The sequence below is a fragment of the Ceratotherium simum genome, chromosome 3 (genome assembly GCF_057802395.1).
Source record: "Ceratotherium simum simum isolate JZ-2026a chromosome 3, ASM5780239v1, whole genome shotgun sequence".
NCBI classification, from domain to species: domain Eukaryota; kingdom Metazoa; phylum Chordata; class Mammalia; order Perissodactyla; family Rhinocerotidae; genus Ceratotherium; species Ceratotherium simum.
The window spans coordinates 87,299,501-87,315,002 of NC_141902.1; the positions used below are offsets into that span (position 1 = coordinate 87,299,501).

The following is a 15,502-nucleotide window of genomic DNA, read 5'->3' on the forward strand; positions in this document are numbered from 1 at the left end:
CTAATTCTGTCCACTGAAAAGACCTATCAATAATGTCCACCGCAGTTGCAAAGAGCACCCTAGTGCCCGATTTGTGGTCTCCAAATACCATTTTCCAATAAAACAGTATGCAGAGCTTGTTGGATATATGACTGACTCTAGTCCTGGGGCAGGAACTGTACAAGGTGAATCTGAACATTTTATCATTCCAGAAAGCAAAGAAGCTATCAACTACTACTAGGATTATGCCAAAAAGACTCAGAATCACCTTGAATAAGCTCCCACAGGCTAAAAATGGGACCATTAGACCATGAGTATAGATAATCACTGCAACATAATGAAACACAAATATGTTTATCAATGAATTCATAATCCTACCAAAATAAATCTCATTGGTCAAAACCTTTGAAGGAAGATAGATAACATATTTTTCTTTTGAAAATGTCAAAAATCCAACATGGATGGACCTCGAGCATATTAAGCTAAGTGAGATAAGTCAAACAGAAAAGACATTTTCAAAAGAAAAAATATGTTTCAAATGATTGGAGGTGGGAATGGAGATGCAAAAGAAGATATAGATGAACTACGATTGACCACGAGGCGATAATTGTTGAAGCTGGATTATGGGTACATGACTACATACTATTCTGTTTTTGTACATATTTGAGATTTCCCACAATAAAAAGATTTTTAAAAATCAAGATAGTGTTAGGCAAAAGGGTCAGATAGTAAGTAATTTTTGAAAATTACCATCTTGTTTTTATTCAGTTGTATTAAGAACAAACAGGGAATATCATAAGATTACCAAACCTCTGACTTTAAAAGACTATAGTTTTCATGGCAATACAATTCGTTCCAATTATTCCAGACCCAACTTTAAATCACCAAAACTAACGCCCATGACAAGCACATTATATTCCACCCTCTGTCCCAAGCCCACCATTTTGCCTACAACATATTATAACCTAAAGCAAGCCCATAACCTGCCTGTGCCACCTGGAATGCTAGAAAGCAAAGAGTCTTCATCCTTCAGTACAGAGGTGAGCACTTTCCCTTCTGAACGTCCCCCTGCCTATGAATCAGTTATTAACCAACACCCTGCTTTAACTATTTGTCTCTAGTCTGTCTTCCCGACTAAACAACAAGGCTTCCGGAAGGAACATGTTCCATTCATCTTCAGATTCCCAGTATCTAAAAGAATGCCTAGCACACTGCAGAATCTTAATAAATGACTGAATGAATGGCAGAGAAGAAATATATGAATGAGTAAAATACACCTGTTTATTGGTAATGAGATTAACACTAAGAATTAACATAAAGTTCAGACCACTTACATAATGAAAAGTATTGTGCAAATTCTCACCCAAATAAAAAAGCAAGAATAACATAACTTCCTCTTTCTGAACATAAATAAATCACTACTTAAATCTGCACTGAGGCTTCACTGAAAAAAGCAGTTTTTTTGTAAATTATCTATCTCATGGCTTCATGGTACTGATCTTTATCTCATTCAGGCCTAACCCAGCCAATAACTTACTTGTAATACTGTTTCTGAAGGGCCGACATCTCCACCCTGAGAATCTGTTCCACTTTGGCAGGAAGGGATTTTTCCACGTCTTTTTTAACTCTCCGGAGAAGGAAAGGCTCTAGCACCTTATGAAGACTCTGGTAGCCATTCTCTCTCCCTTTCCCATGGTCCTCTTCAAAATCTTCCCAGAATTCAAACCTAGAGATGAAACAATACAGTGTTAGTTAGATACATAGAAGAAAAAAGCACTTTTCCAACTAAACTTTCTTTTAAAAGGAACTAAATGGGAAAAAAAAATCTGTAAAAAAATGAATCTTCCCTATAAGGAAAGATAAACTTTATCAGTCACTACCTCTTGACTAGAAGAGAGGCGAAAACAAAAAGGAAAGGGAAAACCAATTGAATCAATTCCACCAGTCTACACAGGGTACTAGTAGGTCTCTAATTCTGAGACCAGATCTAGAGTTCACAAAATATTTCAGTATATCATGCAATTAGTATATAAGTAAACATAATAAGTTACTGTGACGAAATGTCATGCAGAAAAATTAATCATAACCTATCTTTTAATAAGCTGCAATTTCTTGGGAAAATAAAATTCAGAGGTAAAAGAATAATTAGTGGCAATATTACAGCTGTCACTGCTCAAAGGTAAAAGTTAGTTATATAATTTCCACCAGTACTATTAACTGTTCGTAGATTTAAAAGTTAATGGCTGGGCCGGCCCTGTGGCTTGGTGGTTAAGTGCGCACGCTGCGATGCTGGTGGCCCGGGTTCGGATCCCGGGTGCGCATCGAGGCACCACTTCTCCGTTCATCCTGAGGCCGAGTCCCACATACAGCAACTAGAAGGATGTGCAGCTACGACACACAACTATCCACTGGGGCTTTGGGGGGAAAAATAAAATAAATAAAATCTTTAAAAAAAAAAAAAAAAGTTAATGGCTTATAATGATAGTATATAAAAAAAAAAAAGACTATAGCCCCCAGAAAAGAAGAGCAATACAAATGATACAAATACTAATAGAACTGAGGGACACAAATTTTATTAATGAATTTAAAAATTTGTCACCCATAATAATTCTGCCTGAACTCTATAGATAAAAATTTCTCATGTTTAAATCTTAATTCAACGATCTTTGGTTCACTAAAGGATCTGTGGCAGAAATTCAGAATTGGACATTATGGTCAAATTTCTTTCAAAAATAAAAAAATGAAGGAAATTTATTTCATGAGGATTAGAAAATGTGCTTTGTTTTGCCACTAAAGCCAATGAAGCAGTTGGAAGAACTAGCTTAGTTGTGTGCAGAATGAAACACAGTAGGTGTGAGCCTGCCATCAACTGAGGCTAGAACTGGAAGCTTCACGGCCCTATGGTCTGCTCTCTGCCACCATGTGGCCCTGCTCTGCCAAGGCCAGTCAAGTCCCAGAATAACAAACGAGTGACTTGACATTACCTAGAGCTATTTAAGACTCAAAGCATATGCTCTCTGATAAGATGGAAAGTCAGAGACAACAAATGCCAGTATGCCACCAGGCACAATGGTGTCAACAGAGTCTGCTGCCACTTCTGAACTCCTAAATGGCCAAGCATTTCATCAGGTACTGCTGGATGGGTCAACATCAGCCTTAGTAACACCTGGTAATGCCTCTTATGCCTTGGTAACACCAAACAACCTTCTTCAAGGAAGCAGACAAACTGATCTTTTGAAGTAGAGATCTAAAATCATCATTAAAGCTTAAAGCCTGATAAACCTAAGGTAAACTGTATTTTGTCGCACTGCTATGCTAACAATCCAAGAACATGAAATAAAATAAATCAGGAGTTAAAACTAATAAGAACATTAAAACAAACAACGTAAACTGAACTATCTCAATGCTGGGGATGGCACCTCACATAGATAATGTATGCAGCTACTGGAAATCAGGGACTACCACCACATCAGCCTATTTTCTGAAGAGCTGAGAGACAATTTCAAGAAAATGTGTTTGTGGATTTTTTTGGTGAGGAAGATTGGCCCTGAGCTAACACCTATGCCAATCTTCCTCTATTTTACTGTATGTGGGACACCACCAAAGCATGGCTTGATCAGTGGTGTGTAGGTCTGCACCCGGGATCCAAACCTGCAAACCCTGGGCCGCCGAAGCAGAGCATGCGAACTTAACCACTATGCCACTGGGCTAGCCCCCAAGAAAATGTTTTAATTTACTTAACACATATTATAATTAATTGAAACTATACTCATGTAAAATCTTAAATATAAACTTTATTTACAATACTTTCCCTCCTGTTTTAGGCAACAAATATTCTCACCTGCCTAGGGTATTCTTACTACGTTAGAGGAGTTAATATGAGATACTATTTCTTTATATACATACTGAAGTGTTCACAAATTGTCTATGGCTGCTTTCCCTCTAAACAGCAGGGATGAGTAGCTGCAACAGAGACTATAACACCTAAAAAGCTGAAAATGTTTACTATCAGGCAAAGTTTGCCGTTCCCTGCAATAGACAACTATCAATTTACAATACCACACATATAAAAGGTATATGGTCATAGTGGTAAATTTATAATGACACCACACCACAGCCTAGAGATTCATTATTTTAGACATATTCCTGTTATAAACTTCTGTACTTAACATATGTCTCTTATGAAAGTAGAAATAATTTTGATTATTTTCCAGTCCTTGGGATTTTAGAAAAACAGAAGTTCACCCTACTGAAGAATAACAAAGAAGAAAACTCAATCAAAGCAGTGAAAATCATATGCTAGAAGTCACATGATAAACATGTGAACGGAAAGATGCAAAAAAATTCAGAGATTGGTCTGGACAGCAGAAGCAAAAGTAAAAACAAATTCTAATACTAAGAGGTTAAGATCTCTGAAATATGCTCTATCAAAGTTATTTTGTACACATGTGCATGTGATTATCTTAATAAGCTGAATTCTTCGATTGTGCCATATCATCTTCTATCTTTAAGACCAGGACCCACGCTTTGAAAAATAGTATGTACAAAACAAAGTGGTTGATTGATATATATTTACAATAAAGGTACTGATCAGATTTATAATAAGGATAGGCTCCTGGTCAGAGCCACCGTGCAGGAAAGGTGCTGGATAGTCTGCACTAAGGAAATAGCATTTCAGTTGGTTAAAAAGAGGACTAACTTTTGGATTTTGAAAACAATGGCCTGTCACAGTTGAGGAGGAAAAAGTTCAAGTTAGCTGACCAAACCTAATTCCCTTCTGTACAATAGGACCAAATGGTTCTGCTGACCATAAGGAATCTAAGGAACTACTGCTAAGCACGGGAAAAATACTCACAGGATTTCACTTATCCACACAGCAAGGTCAGGCAGAAATAAGAGTAAATCTCAATTCCTTAACTAATGGATTTCTTTTTTATATATGCATCTTAGGGAAAAACAGTGTTTTTAAAAAATGTTTTAAAGTGAAAATGTTTTAAAAATGTTTTCAAAGAGAAAAAGCTCTCCTCCACAAAAAAAAAAAAAACAAAAAAAACCTGTCTCTCTAACTCCAATCCATCCATCATTCTGTAAGTAATCTAACTAGCCATAAGAAAAACTTTGGAAGACACTACCTGAACGATCATCTCTACTAGAAAAGGTAATTCCAAGTTCCTCTCTCCAATTACGCAAGGGTACATAAGACGTTTTTCCAAAATGTAGCACATGCTGGATGAACTTAACAGCGACAAAAAATTAATTATGACCATTTAGGAGCCAAAATCCCTACCACCCACTTCAGTAACCAAGAAAAGAAGGGCAAATCCCAGCTAACCATTCATTGGTGGAAACTATGCACGACATTTTTTTCTATATAACAAGAATAGATGTTCCCATGGTACCCTAAGACTCCTACTATGTAGAATGCTTTTACCTTGCCTCAATGGTGCTATGAAGGATGTACTTTTTCTCTTAGAATCTGAAGTTCAAAAGGACAGTGGCCTTGCTCACGGAAGATCTGAAACTGATCTCAGTCCCTCCACTTATTAACTGTGTAATATGGGACACATTTTCATCATCTCTCTAAGTCAGCATATTCTTACTTGCTATCTGAGGCTAAACACTTGTAGTGTATCAAAAAGATCAAATATGAGAAAATAATATGAAAACTAAAAAGCAATGTACATGAAAGTTCTCTTACTCATTTCAGAAAACAAAGATTAATAACTAATAATTGATATCCCCATGGTTTCTAAACTTTTATATATTATCTGTTTTACAGCACTTAGATCTTTGAAAAGCAGACTTTATAAAACATAGGCTTCCACTAATACATGATGAACAGTGTATTCACTACAAAATGTACAGCAGAACGTTTAAAAAGAGAAGGGGGCAACTGCCTCCATCTGCAGGAGTGACCACTATTGATTCACAGAACTCTATGAGAGGAACAGAGAATCCAGGTGAGAGCAAAGAGGACAGGCAAAAGAGTAGCAATGAGAAGGGGTGCGTATGGAGGAATATGACAGGAGAATGAGCAACGTGGGGAGACATCAGTAACCCTCTAACACAGTGCTTCACAACTGGTGGTGATTCTGCCCTCCCCGGGGGACATTTGGCAATAGCTGGAGACATTGTTGGTTGTCATAGCTGAGAAAGGGGACTGCTACTGGTATGTAGTGGATAGTGGCCGGGGATGCTGCTAAACATTCTATAATGCAAAGGACAGCCCTCCACAAAAAAGAATTAACCAGCCCAAAATATCAATAGTGCTGAGGCTGAGAAACCCTGCCCTAAGAGAAGGCAGAAGAAGGATGGGTGCAGAGAAGGCTCCTCTCCCAGAAGTACACTGTAGTGAGGATGCCTGCAAAAAAAGGAAACAGTTTAAACCTGTTCTACTAATAGCTATAGTGAGGCCAGTCAGAATAGTCAAGTTTCTCTACCCATCTTCTGAAGAGTCCTAAACTATCCTTCAAAAATAAAGGTGAAAACGGGATAGCCACAGACAAATGAAGACAGAGATTTGTTGCTAGTAGGCCTGCCTTACAAAAAACATTAAAGGAAGCCCTTCAGGCTAAAAGGAAGTGACACTCGATGGCAACTTGAATCCACAGGAAGAAATAAAGATCTGGAAATGATCAAATAAATGGGTAAATATAAAAAACTGTATCAATATATTTTTCTCTTTTCTTAATTTCCATAAAAGACAAGTCTGAATAAAGCAATAATTATATCACTGTATTCTTAGGTTTACAACCCAAAGAGGGAGGTGAAAATGGAGCTATACTGCAGACTAGTTGCTATATTTTACCAGAATTAAGGCAGTATTAATTTGAAGAAGACTGTGATGAGTTAAGATGCATATTAAAAACCCCAGAGCAACCACTAAGAAAATAAATTTAAAAAGCAATTAACAGAAGAATTAAAATGGCACACTGAAAAATACTTGTTGAAACAAAACAAGGCAGTAAAGGACAAACAGAGGAGAAAAAAGAAATAAAACATATAGGGGGAAAAAAGCAAAATAGCAGACATAAATCCAACCATATCAATAATTATTTTAAATGTGAATGAACTAGATACTCCAATCAAAAGGCAGAGATTGTCAGACTAGATAAAAAAGGAAGATCCAACTATACGTTGTCTATAATAGACACAGTTTAGACTCAAAGAAAGAAATAGGCTGGAAGTAAAATGAGGGAAAACAGTATACCATGCAAACAGTTAAGAGAAGAGAGCTGAGGAGCTATATTAATACCACATAAAACAGACCTAAGGAATAAGAAATATTACAAGAGATAAAGAGAGATATTTCATAATGATAAAAAGGTCAATACATCAGGAACATATAACAATTATAAATGTGAATATACCTGACAACAGAACCCCGAAATACATGGAGAAAAACTGATAGAACTAAAAGGGGAAGTAAATCATTCAACAACTATAGTTAAATATTAAAATACTTCACTCTCAAGACCTGACAGAACAACTAGACATGAAGTCAGCAAAGATATAGAAGACTTGAACAAAACTATTAACCAAGTTGACTTAATGGACATTTACAGAACTCTACACAATATCTCCAACAAAAGCAGAAAAAATATTCTTTTCAAGTGTGCATGGAACATTTTCCAGGATAGAAAATATACTAGACCATACAACAAGGAACAATAAATTCATTTAAAGCATGTTCTCTAAGACAAAAATAAAATTACAAATCATTTGGGAAATACCTAAATATTTGGAAATTAAACAACAGACTGCCAAAAAAATCTCTGCATCACAGAAGAAATCACAAGAGAAATCAGAAAATAGGTGAAATTGAATAAAAACAAAACACAAGATATCAACATTTATGGGATGCAGTTAAAGCAGTGGATAGAGGGAAACCTATACCTTTAAACATCTATATTAGGAAAAGCAAAAAAGGTCTTAAATCAATACCTAGGCTTCCACCTTAAGAAAACAAAAACATACTGGGGCTTCGGGGGAAAAATAAATAAATAAATAAAATTTAAAAAAAAACAAGAAAACAAAAACAAGAAAATTAAATGAAAAGCAAAGGAAAGCAATAATAAAGATGAGAGTAGAAATAAATGAAATAGAAAACAAAATAGAGAAAAAAACCAATGAAGTTAAAAGTTGGTTTCTTTGAAAACATCCCCAAATTGTTAAACCTTTACCTAAAACACCAAGAAAAAGAGACAAGATACAAATTATCATAATCAAAAAATTATTTAGATCACTATTGCTCCTTCAAAAATTAAAAGGATTATGAGGAAATACTCATATCAACCAATTAGACAACTTAGATGAAATGGACAAATTCTTAGGACACAAATTAACAAAACTAAGTCAAAAAGAAACAGAAAACCTAAATAGACCCATAATTAGAAACTGAATTAGTTATTAAAAATTTTCTCACAAAGAAAAGCTAAGGCCTACACAGCTACACTGATGAATGCTATCAAATATTTAAAGAAGAAATAACACCAATCTTAACAAATTCTTTCGGAAAATAGAGGAAGAGGGAACACTTTCCAATTCATTCTATGGTCCTGATACCAAAGTCAGGCAGATAATCCACCCTGCACCCCCCCAAAAAAACTAGAGACTAATATCCCTGCAAAACACAGATACAAAAATCTTTACCAAAATATTAGCAAACAGAATCCAGCAGCACATAAAAAGGACTAAACGTCATGACCCAGTCAGATTTATCCCGGGAATGAAAGGTTGGCTTAAAGTCTGAAACACAACTAATGTGATATACTACATTGGTAGAATAAAGAACAAAAACCACATGGTCATCTCAACAGACACGGAAAAAAACGTGACAAAATCCAATACGCCTTTATTATAAAAACTCTCAAAAACTAGGAATAGAAGAAGACTTCCTCAACCTGATAAAGGATTATCTACAAAAATTCTATAGCTAACATCCTACTCCCAGTAATTCTATTCAACATGGAGTTCTACCCAGTACAATAAGACAAGAAATAAAAGGCATCCATCCAGGTCGGAGAAAAGAAGTATAACAACCTTCACATGAAGAAGATGTGATCCTGTATCTAGAAAATACCAAGAATAAACAAACAAGAGAAAACAGTGCAAAAAATAATTTTTGCAAGTTCACAGGATACATGATCAATATACAAAACTCAATTAGTCTAACACAATCTGAAAAGTAGATTAAAAAAATAATTCCACTCAGAATCAAAATTAAAATAAGTAGGAATAAATCTAACAAAAGTCTAAGACTTATACACTGAAAACCACTAAACACTGCTGAGAAAAATTATAGAAGATCTAAATAAATGGAGAAAACTTTCCATGATCACAGCTTAGAAGGCTCAAAATTGTTAACATAATTTTCCCTAAATTGATACATATATTCAACACAATACCTATCAAAATTCCAGTAGATTTTTTTTTCAGAAATTAATAAGATGATCCAAAAATGTACATGGAAATACAAAGGATCTAGAAAAGCCAAAATAATTTTTAAAGAGAAGAACAAAATTGGAATTTATACTTCCTCATTTTAAAAAGTAGTATAAAGACACAGTAATCAAGACAGTGTAGGGCCGGCTTAGCAGTTAAGTGCGTGCGCTCCGCTGCTGGCGGCCCGGGTTCGGATCCCGGGTGCGCACCGACACACCGCTTCTCCGGCCATGCTGAGGCCGCGTCCCACATTCAGCAACTAGAAGGATGTGCAGCTATGACATACAACTATCTACTGGGGCTTTGGGGGGAAAAAATAAATAAAATCTTTGGGCCGGCCCTGTGGCTTAGCAGCTAAGCGTGCGTGCTCCACTGCTGGCAGCCCGGGTTCGGATCCCGGGCGCCCACTGACACACCGCTTCTCCAGCCATGCTGAGGCCATGTCCCACACACAGCAACTAGAAGGTTGTGCAACTATGACATACAACTATCTACTGGGGCTTTGGGGGAAAAAAATAAATTAATTAAAAAAAAAAAAAAAGACAGTGTGGCATGGGCATGAGGACAGGAATATGTACCAGTGGAAAAGAACTGAGAATCCAGACACAGATCCTTACATTTATGGTCTCAACTGATTTTCAACAAAGGTACCAAGAAAAATCAATAAAGAAAGGATATTCTTTTCAACCAATGGCACTGGGACAATTTCCAAAATCCCTCTGCAAAAATAATGAACTTAGGCTCTCACACTTCACACTATAAACAAAAAGTAACTCAAAATGGAACACAGACCTAAATGTAAGAACTAAAACTTCCAGAAGAAAATAAAGAAGAAAGTCTTTGTGACCTTAGGTTAGGTAAATATGTCTTATTTTATATGACATTAAAGCACAATCCATTAAAAAAATTGATAAATTATACTCCATCAAATTTAAAAACTTTTGCTCTTCAAAAGACAACACTAAGAAAATGAAAAGATAAGCCACAGACTGGGACAAAATATTTGCAAATCATATACTAACAAAGCACTTGAATCTAGAATACTAAAAAAAAAAAAAAAGAAAAATTAAAAACCTCTTCAACTCAGGACAATCCAATTTCAAAATGGGCAAAAGATTTGCACTGATATTTCAAAGATACACAAATGGCTAATGAACACATGAAAAGATGGTTCAACATTATTAGTCATTATAGAAACGCAAGTCAAAACCACAAGGAGATACCACTACACACCCTCCCGAGTGGCTAGGATCCAAAAGACTGACAATACACCAAGTATTGGTGATGATATAGAGAAACAGAAAATTCAAACATTTCTGGTGGGAGCGTAAAATGGTGCAGTCTCTCTGGAAAACAGTTTGGTAGTTTTTTAGGAAGTTAAATACATGCTTTCCAAACAATCCAGCAACTCCACTCCTAACTATCTAACCAAGATAAATAAAAATGTAAGTCCACACAAAGACACAACAGCCCAAAACTAAAGCAATCCAATTGTCCATCAACTGGTGACTGGATATGCATACAACAGAATATTACTCCATAATAAGAGAATAAATAACTCCTGATAAACTCTTATGACACAGGTGAATCTCAAACCTATGCTAAGTGAAAGAAGCCAAAAACAAGAGACTAATTATTAGGATTCCATTTATATGAAATTTCTAGAAAAGGTAAATCTCTAGAGATGAAAGCTGATTAGTGATTACCCTAAGGCTAGAGATAAAAGCAGAGATTAACTACATATAGGCAAGAGGGAACTTTTTTGGGTGAGGAAATTATTCTCAAACTAGATTATGGTGATGGTTGCACAACTCCATAATTTACTAAAAGATACTAAATTGTATACTTACAATGGTGCATTTTATGGTATGTAAATTATATCTCAATAGGCTGTTCAAAAAAAGGATAGTTACACACGAGGGAAGTGACCATTTCTACGTTGTTCATTAGGCTATCCAAAATGCCTTGCTCAGTCTATGGCCCATGGTAGACACTTAAATCTTTTCTGAATTAAAAAAAAAAACAATCGTGGAGCATTTACCTGTCAACTTGACAACTCAACTGAATTGTTTACTGTGAGCCAGGTACTAGGCAGGTACCTGGTCCAGGTAACGTGGACCATCGATGAATAAAGTAAACAAGATGCCTGCTACTTTTGAATGCATAATTTAATGGCACAAGGTGAATGAGGAAATACATGAAAAAAAGAGGTGCCATATAGAAAATAAAACAGGGTAGGAATGATAAGCATGTCTAATAGGCTACTTTAGGTTAGGTGGTCTGAGAAGACCTCTAAAAGAAGGTGGTCATACAAGCTAAGGCAAAAATATTAAAAAAATGACTGGCCATGTGAAGATAAGGAAGAGAAAAAACATTGTAGACAAAAAGAATAGCAATGGCTTCACATGTTAAAGGAACAGAAAGATGGCCAGAATGGCTGAAGGATAATGAGTGAGAGAAAGTGGTATGAAATCAGCATATTGCCAAGGGGCCAGACTGAGTAAGGTCTTCCAAATCAGGGTAACAAATTTAGATTTCATTTTAAGTATCATCGAACATCACTGAATAATTTCAAATTTTATGAAATGTGCACACCATCTCTCCCATAAAAATCTTTTCAATAAAGGCATTCCATAATTCTTTAATAAATTCAAGGTTTGATCAGACCTAAAGCTGATATTTCTGTTATCAAAGGTTTAAATTTAAGATATTTTTTTAATACTTGTCAGATTGTGTACCTAGCATATTTCATTTCAATTATATTGATTACCTTCAAACAACAGTGAGAAGGTCTGATGTTTCCTATTTACCAATTATTTCCCCAAAGCATTAACTGATTCAAATGTTTGGTAGACAATATGCTTTACTCCTTAACAGGCTGATTTCTGTGCCTTCTATCTTTTATTATAGAATACTTTACTAGTTTTGTTCCTGCCTCAGTTTAATGTTTTGCTTTCCCCAAACCGTGCCACCTGTTTTCCCTAAGTCTATTAAAAAAGTTAAAAAGCATTGGCATTTCAGACATTCTAGTATCTTTTGAAATACACAGGAAGGAGCTTACTTCTCCGGCATAATAAAGTGCAGCAAGGACCAGAGCTCTTTGAGGGAATTCTGAAGAGGGGTCCCCGTAATCAGGAGCCTATGGTTGGACTTGAAATCAATCAGAGTTTTATACAACAAAGAGTCATCATTCTTCAACCGATGGGCTTCATCCACTCCCAGAAAGGCCCAGTTAATACTGCCCAGCACAGTCTAAAGTAAAAACAAAACAGAACGAGCCACCAGGTCAGAAGGGAACCCAAAAGTACTTTCAAGAGTTAATTATCTCTGCACAAATACCATCACAAAGGTATACACAGAAACATTTATTCTTGACTGACTTAAAGCATATTAGGACTCTTCTGTTTATTCTGTTAGTTGCCAGATCGGTGTCTACTCAAAAGAGCACATCACCATCTAAAAGGTATGGGGCGGTGGGCGGGGGGGGTGTCTCATGCCAGGTAATGCCGCATGCCCCAAAGCAAGAACACAAAAATTGGTATGCTGGGCAAAAACAACACAAAAACAAAAAACATATGATTTTGCAGTCTCTCCTGAATTAAGATTCTTCTCTACCTATTCTCCACCCCAACCCTGAAGCACAGAAACACCAAGAGCCACCAAATTGAACTTGTTTATGCTTATTATCACCGATGGGATCACCTGCCACATACATTTCTTAGTAACTATAGAAAGGAGATAATTTCAAGAGCTTCATTTTTTCTGTCCTCCTCACAGAAACCATTCATATCATCTGTTCTGGAGAAATGCCTTAACAATAATATGATGGGAAATGCCTGAGATGGCGCTCAAGCCCAGTTTCCAATGACTGACTAGAATCTCAGGTGAGTTACTGTCCTTAATACCCTTTAAGCCTGTTTCATTCAACTGGACTACACAACCTAAGGTCCCCTTCAACTGTAAGGTTGTGTCTTTTATTTATAACCTTAATATTCTTTGTGAATTTTTTTTTTGTTCATTTGTTTGCTTTTTTAAACAAAGAAAGAAAAACAACACGGCAAGTGGGAGGCACAGACCCCACCATTCAGACAAGTCACACTACAATATTTAGACTTTTAGCTACCCATTACATACCTTATCTTTCAAGAGGATCTCATATGTTGTTATAAGTGCATTGAACTTCAGCCTTTTGGTCTGAGAATGAATCCATTCATATTCCCGTATCTATAAGAGAAAACAGTAATTAAGATATCATTTCTACCTTTACCTTTCTACATCACCAGCAAGTCTTGTGATAGATGCAACAGAAACATGCCAAATAAAAAATAAATCTGATTAAAATTTAATGAATACCTTTTACATTCTAAATTGACATAAGCAACCAAAATATAGAGCAGTAAGAGAATTAAAAGATCACTGAGCTGCCAATAATTTACTGCCAGAATTCAAATAAATTGTCATCTCCTCTCACATTTTCCCCTCTGACCCTGACACATCTGACCCAAAAAAAGCATTTCATCAGCAATTAAACCCTGGTGACTTGAACTTATCTAGGGATCTCCCAGAATGAGAATTTTCTTAAGTATAATTTGATTATTCTTTGGGTAGGGCAATAGTTTTATTAACAAGTAAAACAAATTCCAACCTCTGGCTCGGTCAAAAATTTCATTAATCATAGAGCAGAAAGATGTGGCCCCCAAGAAAAAGGAAAGGGGGGCTTACAGAACGAAAACCTAATTTAATACGAATGAAAAAAAACTGTGAAGGAACACGAGAACCAACACATTCATACTGAAGTGTCACTGCACCCCAGCAAGCAAAATAATGGCCCATGACAAAGCTCCTGCCCTTTGGTTGTCAAGGTAGGAACTACAGAACAGAACAAGGAATGCATGCACGTGATCACCACCAAGAGGGAAGAAAGAATAAAGAAATGAGTGTTGCAGATCGCAAAGAAAACTTCCCTGACTCCACAATTTTTCAGAGTTCACTTTCTTTGTCATCACCTTTGAATGCAGTGCTTGAAGCCTTTTTGCATAATCTAGGAAGTTTTTTTTCTTTTTTAATGGTTAACAAATGGATTAACGAAGCTAAGAACTACTATACACTTAGAAACTCAAAATTAGGGCAATAAAATCTGCCAGGGTTTAGGTTAGACAATTTTAATAAAAACAAATTTGAATTAGCATGATAACATATATTTCTCATCTCTCTCAAAGGTTTGAGAATTCCTGATGGCTTGCTCTTATTTATTATAAGCAATCCCCCAAAAACAGTTTAACATACAGTGGTGAAAGAGCAAAGGTCTAGGACCAGACACATCTGTGTCCCAACCCCAGCCCAGCCACATTCTAGCAGGCCTCGGGACAAGTGTTAAACTCTCTGAGTCAATTTCTTCATCAGCCAGTTAGAAAGAATACCACCTACTTTGAAGACTATGGTGAGGATTATGGGTAATACTGTCGTTCCTCAGGATCCACGAGGGATTGGTTCCAGGACCTCCCACAGATACCAAAATACACAGATGCTTAAGTCCCTTATATAAAATGGTGTAGTACAATGAATACAGTCGGCCCTCCATATCCACAGGTTTTGCACCCACAGATTCAATTCCTCTGTATCTGCAAAATTTTATCTGCAATCGGTTGAATCTGCAGATGCAAAACCCATGGATGCAGAGGGCCAACTGTATACATAAAGCACCCAGCACAGGGCCTGGCACGTAAGAGGTGCTTTTAAAAAAAGTTAGTCGTTATCAAGAAAAGATTTGCTAAACAAAGATAAACTTAAGCCTCTGTGTTCTAAGTTCCTGATGCTCAAGTTAAGTTTGATAACAGACAAATAATTCTCATTTACGCAGCCCTGGAATGGTTCATTGTCCTTTCCCATTACTCCTTTCTTACAAATTATGCAAACTCATCATTTTAAAAGGTTGGGAAACAAACTCTAAGAACTCAAATATTTTCAGTAATATCTCTCTGCTTAAAAATAGCAAAAATAATATTAACATTCCACAAAGTATTAACTCCATCTTATAATCCTTTATAAATAAAGTGGTCTTGGAAGTATAGAGGACAGA

General features: G+C 36.2%; 1 protein-coding gene across 9 annotated transcripts in view; it reads right to left on the minus strand.

The window, feature by feature from the left end:
* Window positions 1-15,502, minus strand: part of CHD2 (chromodomain helicase DNA binding protein 2) — a 117,672-nt gene that overhangs the window by 56,709 nt on the left and 45,461 nt on the right. For all 9 annotated transcript variants that reach the window (XR_015551625.1, XM_004431912.3, XM_087428896.1 and 6 more), the window contains 3 exons: window positions 13,558-13,647; window positions 12,485-12,675; window positions 1,517-1,705 (listed from right to left, as the gene is read on the minus strand). Coding sequence is in view for 8 of the 9 variants with exons in the window: in XM_004431912.3 (XP_004431969.1) it covers window positions 1,517-1,705; window positions 12,485-12,675; window positions 13,558-13,647 (470 nt within the window). In the remaining variant the exon portion in view is untranslated. The remainder of the gene's footprint in view (window positions 1-1,516; window positions 1,706-12,484; window positions 12,676-13,557; window positions 13,648-15,502) is intronic.